This window comes from Saccostrea cucullata, unplaced genomic scaffold, assembly GCF_032062105.1.
Source record: "Saccostrea cucullata isolate Sc308-1 unplaced genomic scaffold, CSIRO_AGI_Scuc_v1 ctg13687, whole genome shotgun sequence".
NCBI lineage: Eukaryota > Metazoa > Mollusca > Bivalvia > Ostreida > Ostreidae > Saccostrea > Saccostrea cuccullata.
The window spans coordinates 6,841-15,000 of record NW_026920236.1 but is presented as its reverse complement, the minus strand read 5'-3'; the positions used below and the strand labels follow the sequence as shown (position 1 = coordinate 15,000).

Genomic DNA, 8,160 nt, shown 5'->3' with positions numbered 1-8,160 from the left:
GTGGTCATATTTTTTTTATTTCCACAAGTATTTTATTCTTTGCATCAAAATTTCATATCCGCTCATAAACTAGGTAAAATGCTACCGTGAGTACTGCCTAGATATATTGTTTAAGACATTCTGTGGATTGCATCTATTTAAAATCTTATATCCGCACCTAAAGTAGGTAAAATGTTACCATAAGTACACTTCTTATGCATTATTCTCGACGCAGGAATGAAAATCGGTAAAAAAAAAAAATCGAGGAGATTTAAGTTGGTTTAAAACTCTCAAGTGTAAAAGTACCTCGTGCTAATTGGGTAATTGATGCTTTACGAGATCTACATAGCCAAAGGGCAATTATTATAAATGGTTGGGACAGAGCAGGACTAGGCCAATTTGTCGTAATTAACCAGGCTATCTCAACTCGTCTGCGACAATAAACGAACAATAATAACACAACCTGAAATATTTATTGACATTTTAATCGTTTTAGACAAAAATATTTTTTGATTTTCCATTCGTTGATATATTTTTTCTGAATGTTTGTAATGAAACTTCAACTCACTGCTTCTAAAACACTAAAATACTTCCGTGATTACTTATTGAACCGTCGGGATCGGTACTCAAAAAACGGAAAATAACTCTAATCATAACATGGGAAAATGAACAACCGGTTCGCGACGATAAATATCCGCGAGCAGAGGTTACTCGCGGAACTCGCGGATATTTATCGCACGCGTATAATACTTGGTTTACAGTATTCAGACGTTCTTATTTATAAATTTCTGAGACTGACCTTGATGGCCCTGACCCCTTTGACCTTCAGCATCAGGTTGACCATGGCGACCCTGACCTTCTCTGAGGTGTCATGTATGTGGTTCTGTAGCTGGGGGAGGATTGGTTTCAGCATCAGATGACAGAGGTGGTTATCCACTAGATTGGTCAGGCCCTGAAGAAGAATTAGAACAAGGGAATACAGTCACATATTAAACCATCTAAACATAACCTATTTAATAATTGGTTATTGACATATAAAGAGCATTAGCAAATTTATTTCAAAATAGTGATATTCTCTCACTTTTTTATTAACATATTTTAATTTATGAATGAAGACACAGAAATTGCAATTTTCTACAATAAAAAAAAGAAAACAAACTCTACTAGAAAACTGACCAGTCAGCAAGGGCCCCGCCATGGGGTAGAATTAAAAGGGTGCAGATAACGGAATAATTAAAAAATGTACGAAGAATAAGCAACAGCAACTGTATTCTTTTAAATTTCAAGATAATTCATGAATATTCAAAAACCTGAAAATAATATCCTTGTATTTACATTAGGCAGTAAAGAACAATAATATTTAACATTGAATGTATTAAACAATTATGAAGCTTGTGTTATATAGAATGCCAGCCTTCAATGAATGCAAATATCATGAAGGCTTGACCTTAACTTCAAACAAACAGCAGTTGCAGACAAAGGTTTTCATTAATCTTAAAGATAAAGAAAAGCCTACTAAATTTTCTGCAACAGGCTAGATACAGTAATTGATCCCAAAGGATTAATTGTGCCTCTCTCATCATTTTCTTCTAAAGTTACAATAAGAACTTTTTCAGTATTAATGATAGAATGTGGTTTTTATAAAACTACCTTAAAAATTAATTAACATAAAGTGAAAAAAGTAATTCAAAAAAATCTTCTTTAATCTATCTCTTGTTTTTAGAATTCAATGAAATCATAACTATTAAACAAAAATAAATTATAAAAATTTATATCTAAATCCACATTTCAGTGTTCATAGCATTCCAAATTGACTTAACTTCAAAACAAACTTTATTTGCAGACAGAGGTGGTAATTCATCTCAATCTGACAGATAAAGATAATGCTCTGGATTTTCTTCAGGAGGAAACCTAATTAATCCCAAAGGACTCATAGCCAGCATTCATTTTACAATGGGAACATCTTCAGCAGTTATCTCTCCTTGCCAATGCATTCTAAAGTTAAGGAATCTACCCCACCACCCCAGCTCCAAACCAAGGGACATAGAGAACCAAACTTAGCTCCAAAATATGTATTTCTGCCTACTGAACTACCATACCAAATTTGTACTTGATTGGGCAACCATAAAAAAAGTTGCCCATTCATTCTTATGCATAGTTAAGGAATCTACCCCACCACCCCATCTCCAAACCAGAAGACATTGAGAACCAAACTTAGCATCAAAATATGTATTTCTGCATACTGAACTACCATACCAAATTTGAACTTGATTGGGCAACTATAAAAAAAGTTATTAGGAAAAAACAGGAAATTTGTGGAGGAAGACAGACAGACGGACAGACAGAGTGATTACTATAGGGCACCCGCAAATCCTTGCGGGGCCCTAATGAACTGACAAGTTTTATTCAGTTCTAACATACATAATGGTAATTCCACAACTTTTTAAACTGTATCTTAAAGGTGCTTTCTTCATTTTGCCCCATAACCAGAAAAATCTTTAAATATAATAGAGTGATCTGCTCTTTAACCTCTGACCTTAATGACACTTTCCCTGACATCAGCTGACGTCGAATCAAAAGCCAGGTCCTGGATCACCTTGGTAACGATGTTTTTAATGGTGACGGAGGGCATAAGTTCCCAGAACAGAGACATGATTCTAAAGACCCCAAGCACGGTCTGACTTCTTATAGCGGGTACAGGGTCTTCTAATAACATCTGTATCGACAACATAATAGACACAAGTGTAAAAAAGAATCATCTTGTAAAAGATTTAACTGGCTCAAATCTTAAGACATGTAACGGAAAACTGGAATTCTTTTATTTTCTGATAGCCTTTAAATCATTTCATTGTGACTGAATAGCTAAAAGAGTTAAACCTAGAATTCTGAATTTTGTAAATATATTTCCTCATTGCCATTAAAATATTTCAGTATGATTAGTTAATAAAATACAGTGGGGGGTAAGAATGTTATGGATTATAACATCATGACATGAAGTCTACTGTTCTGTGTTTACCAGTAAGAGGTCAAACTGTTTCTGTAGCAGCAGGTCCTTCTCCTCCGAGTTAAAGTCGGGATCCAGGAGAGGAAACGCATCCACCAACAGCCAGGCAGCATTACCGCGAACTTCTGGGTTAGCAACCTAGATAAAAAATAAACCCAATACTCTAAAACTAAAAGAAGAAGCTAAAATTCTTTTAAATAGTAAACAAATTAAACATAATCCAAATGTTAAGCTTTGAAAATGCACTTGACTGAGCATTGGGAAAAGACACAATGACACAAATGTAATGGAAAGTCCTAGTGTTCTCACAATGAATATGTACTTATACACTGTACCTTGAGGGATCTCCATAGAAAAGGTTCATAAAGATTCAGTAACATGGCATCCACTCCATTCTTCTTCTTCTGCTGATGAATGTATGTTAACACCTGTATAAAACAAAACACCTTATATCTTATATACTAGAGGGGGGGAGGAGGTGTGTGTCAGTTTTTCATTTCACCTGGCATCTTTGTACCTGCAGTCTAGCATAGGGGATGACAAACTAATTTAATTTTAGGATGAAAATTTACTCTGGAAATTTTGAGGCAATTTCACTTGAATCATTAAATTTAATGTGCACCTATTTCAAAATTTCTGTGGCTTCAATTTTTTTGATAGAGTTTTACATTTGATAATACTTTCTCTGACCTTTCTGATGGCTGGTGTCAGTGATTTCTGGGTGTGTTATGTGTACTGTATTAGGTATATATAATGCCTCTCCCTGACCTTTCTAATGGCTGGTGTCAGTGATTTCTGGGTGTGTTATGTGTACTGTATTAGTGTATATATAATGCCTCTCCCTGACCTTTCTGATGGCTGGGGCCAGTGATTTCTGGGTGTGTTATGTGTACTGTATTAGGTATATATAATGCCTCCCTGACCTTTCTGATGGCTGGGGCCAGTGATTTCTGGGCATGTACAGCATGATTCATCAAATCCTGTATACAGTCCATCTCAAGCTTCTGTTGGTAAAATCAGCAAATTAAAATATTAGATTTTTCGTTGAATTGATGCTTCATACATAAAATTCCTGCATGTAAAGCAGATATTGAACTTAACATAAAGAATACCTCAGAACTGTGCAAATTTTTAATGTACAAATGTTATTTGTACATTACAAATTTGTAATGTATAAATTTTTGGTATCTCTATTGCTAAATAGTTTTGTAAAAATCTATGACTGAAATATCTATGTTCAATTGTCCATCTCAAATGTATATATAAGAAATAAAAACATGTAATAAGTACAAAAACTTTAATGGGAATTGAAGTGGATTGGTACATGATCAAATCAGAAGCCCTTGGACCTTTCACAGTACTTGATCACATGACCAATCCACTTCATTCCCCAGTGAAGTTTTTTACTTATTTATTTCTGAAGTACAGACATCAGTGACATTGTTTTCCTTCTGTTACCTCTGTTAGGTTGGATTCGGCTGACCAGGCTCTGAAATACACTTCACCAAACCTCTCCAGCCAGGAACTACAAAACAATAGGAGAGCTCTGATATAAACAGCACAGGAGGAGCTTAATTATAGTGAGCTGTAAGTCATATATCTGGATGCCAGATATCAAGACGCTTCAGTATCCAGACAATTTTTCATTAAAAAGGAATGTTATTTTATCCATTTAACTGATATAGAGCTGCCAACATTCTGAAATGACAAATAGTAACGCGGGGTCTAGGGACCACCTAGATGTTTTATAATTAGACATGCAATATGATGCATGTTTCCATTTTGTTTACTTTAAAACAATGACATACATGTAAAACCGAAACGATGATACAAGCAAGCGTTGTAAGAATTATGAATATATTATAATAGTGGAAACTATACAGGCTGCCAGCTATGAAAATACTGGTATCATAAATTTTGAACGAGAAAATCAGAAATCGGAAGAATATAGAGAGAAATAGTAAGGCGTATTTTAGATGCTGATTTCGTACGCCTTACGCCAAAATCGTAAGGGTTTGCAGCTCTGCTGATAATTCAGGTATGCTTCACACATCAGAACAAATTGAGTAGGAACTAAATTGTCCGCATAAATGAGGCTCCAGTGTATTACCAGCATCATTTTTTTGTACCATGTAGGGATTGGATCTCTCCTCATTTTTTAACTGGGAGCAGTGGGGATTTGGTAATCCCAAACAAGAAAATATGTATTGTTCCACCAATATTTAAATTTTACCTTGGAGCTGTGGGGATGTGGTTTTTGATACACCTATGGAGACAGTCTGTCAAGGAGACATCTAGTGTCATAATGAATCCCAGAAATCGACAGCCCTACAATGAAAAATACAAAACTGGAAAATGGCAAAGCATCAATGAATTTTTCTTCAAGTGCATAAATCAATGAAGCTTTATAAATAGACATATTTTAAATCCTGAAACTTCAGAAAGTTTTTCAAGATATCAAAAATACATTAAAATTTATATTCACACCATAGAAATCAATATGAAACAAAGCTTTTATGTACCTCTTCTGTTCCAAGGTAATTGCTGTTAACGATGGCCTGCTGAAGGAGATCAAAGAACATAGAACTACTTTCATTGGACATGTCCACCATCTCCAGGGCTGAGTGTAGGGCCCACACTCTTTTGACACTGGCTGCATTCTGTAACCAAGATAATTACAACTTCAATTGAATTGTGCTACCTAAGGATGCTAGCATATCTTTTATCATAAATCTTGCTGTTCTTGATAAGAAGAATTTTAAAGTACCTTCCCCCAAAGGATATCTTAGGGTTGGTGATACCAAGGGTAAAATACTCAATTAGTGGCTGGCATTTCCATATTACTTCAACAAAACATTACTGAGACTTGTCTGTTTATATTACGGTTATTACCCCTTTATTACTATTAGAGAGACTCCTTTGTAAGAGGTAGATGAGGGTGTTAGTGACTGTTAAGTGGACATTACCCCTTTGTTAGTGACTGTTAAGTGGACATTACCCCTTTGTTAGTGACTGTTAAGTGGACATTACCCCTTTGTTAGTGACTGTTATGTTTACGTTACCCCTTTTTTAGAGAGGCTCCGCTGTAGGAGGTAGATGATGGTGTTAGTGACTGTTATGTGGACATTACCCCTTTGTTAGACAGACTCCGCTGTAGGAGGTAGATGATGGTGTTAGTGACTGTTAAGTGGACATTACCCCTTTGTTAGACAGACTCCGCTGTAGGAGGTAGATGATGGTGTTAGTGACTGTTAAGTGGACATTACCCCTTTGTTAGACAGACTCCGCTGTAGGAGGTAGATGATGGTGTTAGTGACTGTTATGTGGACATTACCCCTTTGTTAGACAGACTCCGCTGTAGGAGGTAGATGATGGTGTTAGTGACCAGGTCAAACCTCCCCTCTAGCCCCAGTCTCCACCAATCCTCAAACAGCCCCGCCGTGTTGTTCTTCAGTCGATCAGCTGTGTCAGGCATGTGTAGGAGAAGCTCTGTCAACCATTGATAAAACACTTTAGAAAGATTTATCATTAAACTTAAAGTCTTCCTATATCCTTCAATGTAAATAAATGAAGTATATTTTCTTTGGAACATCTGGTAGCCTTGATTATACTTTTGTAACCTTTCAATTCTGTTATTTTTTCAGTGTTATAAACAGGCTGTTAAGATAAAAACTGGTGAATATAGATGAGAACACAAACCATGTAATACACAGGCTGTAGACATCAAGTCTGGTGTTATGTGGGGTGAGGTCTGTTTTATTGTGGTATGAGCCAGGAGAACAAAACACTCCATCGTCTCCAAAACAACTTGCATCTCCTGTATAAATACAAAGCTTTATTGTTTAACTTATCCATTTCTTAAATAACATTACTATCAACAGTTTTAATCAATAAAATCACACGTATTGCAGTGGCTTCAGTCTTCAATGACTTTGGTAATAAAAAAATGTATGTGATACCAGTATATATTGTTGCAACAAAGAAGAATAAATACAACAGCGAATTTGCAAATGTAATTACACAAGATATACCTGAAAACCAAAAATGTTTTTTATTTGCATTACTTCAGTTTGGAATCCATATTTTTTCCATAATAACTACTAAGTTTAGCAACTAAGGAAACATTCTACCTAGGGCTGTCATGGTTCCAAAATTTTTCGGGTCGGGTCGGTTCTGATTTTTTGAGGTTCGGTTTCAGGTTTCTCGGGTCGGGTAGGTAATGGAAGAAAAGCTCATGATTTGTATTATTTTCAACAATAATTTTATTTTTTTTCAATTAATCTTAGAAAAAGCAACATTATAACTACTTTAAAGTAGCCCCTTGACTAGCATTATAGCTACTTTAAAGTAGCCCCTTGACTAGACAACAATGTGTAACAAATTATTTAAATCACCTTATAATGACAACATACTAACAAATGTCTCGTTTTTGACGCCACTTTTATAGTAAAATCTACTCTATTATACAAATTGGAAGCTAACCGAATTCCGGAAAAACGGAACTGTACCCGACCCGAATTAATTGTTCCGCGGTTCCGGGTCATTTCGGGTACCCGTGACAGCCCTAGTTCTACATAAATACATGAGTGAATTACTGGTTTACAACAAGAAAAATTGGCAAATAAAAGGTGGCAAAATTTGCAGATATTTTTTTGCTTAGGAATGAAAGCTGGTTTACAGTATCAGAATGATTCAACAAAACATCTCTTAAACTCAACATCATACTTTTTTTTTACAGTTTATGAATTACAGAATTAGACAAAAAAACCCAATCCTAATGACATTTACCCCTTCCAGGTGGTCATCCTGAGCAAGGTCAAGGGTCAGGAGGGTCGTAGCACACATCTGATTCAGGCCGGTCCATAGCTCCTCTGTCTGTTTCTTTGTCAGCCCGTCAAAAATATCAGTCACGCTCCTCTTGTGCTAAAAAAGATACAAGAAACAATCAAAAATATCTGTCACACTCCTTTTGTGCTAAAAAAAATATAATAATCCATCAAAAATATATGTTATGTTCCTCTTGTGCTAAAATTATTGTTGATAAAATCAAAAATAGCTGTCAAACTTCTCTTGTACTAAAATTATAATATAAACCATAAAAAATATTAGTGTACACAGCTAGGAATGCAAAAACTTATTGTGTAAGTTGAAGTTGCAATTAACACATGACTAACGAA

The 8,160-nt window shown here is 35.4% G+C and overlaps 1 protein-coding gene across 1 annotated transcript in view; it reads right to left on the bottom strand.

Annotated features, from left to right (window-relative positions):
- The window catches only part of LOC134245551 (condensin-2 complex subunit G2-like), a gene marked incomplete at its 3' end in the record, with an annotated part of 9,663 nt that extends 1,755 nt beyond the window's left edge, over positions 1 to 7,908 (bottom strand). Inside the window, exons 1-11 of the mRNA XM_062727834.1 lie at positions 7,772 to 7,908; positions 6,683 to 6,800; positions 6,318 to 6,472; positions 5,506 to 5,643; positions 5,217 to 5,311; positions 4,442 to 4,508; positions 3,907 to 3,987; positions 3,319 to 3,411; positions 2,996 to 3,121; positions 2,516 to 2,695; positions 779 to 931 (exon numbers count right to left, since the gene is read on the bottom strand). Coding sequence (XP_062583818.1) covers positions 779 to 931; positions 2,516 to 2,695; positions 2,996 to 3,121; positions 3,319 to 3,411; positions 3,907 to 3,987; positions 4,442 to 4,508; positions 5,217 to 5,311; positions 5,506 to 5,643; positions 6,318 to 6,472; positions 6,683 to 6,800; positions 7,772 to 7,828 — 1,263 coding nt within the window. The remainder of the gene's footprint in view (positions 1 to 778; positions 932 to 2,515; positions 2,696 to 2,995; positions 3,122 to 3,318; positions 3,412 to 3,906; positions 3,988 to 4,441; positions 4,509 to 5,216; positions 5,312 to 5,505; positions 5,644 to 6,317; positions 6,473 to 6,682; positions 6,801 to 7,771) is intronic.
- Positions 7,909 to 8,160: the final 252 nt, after the last annotated feature.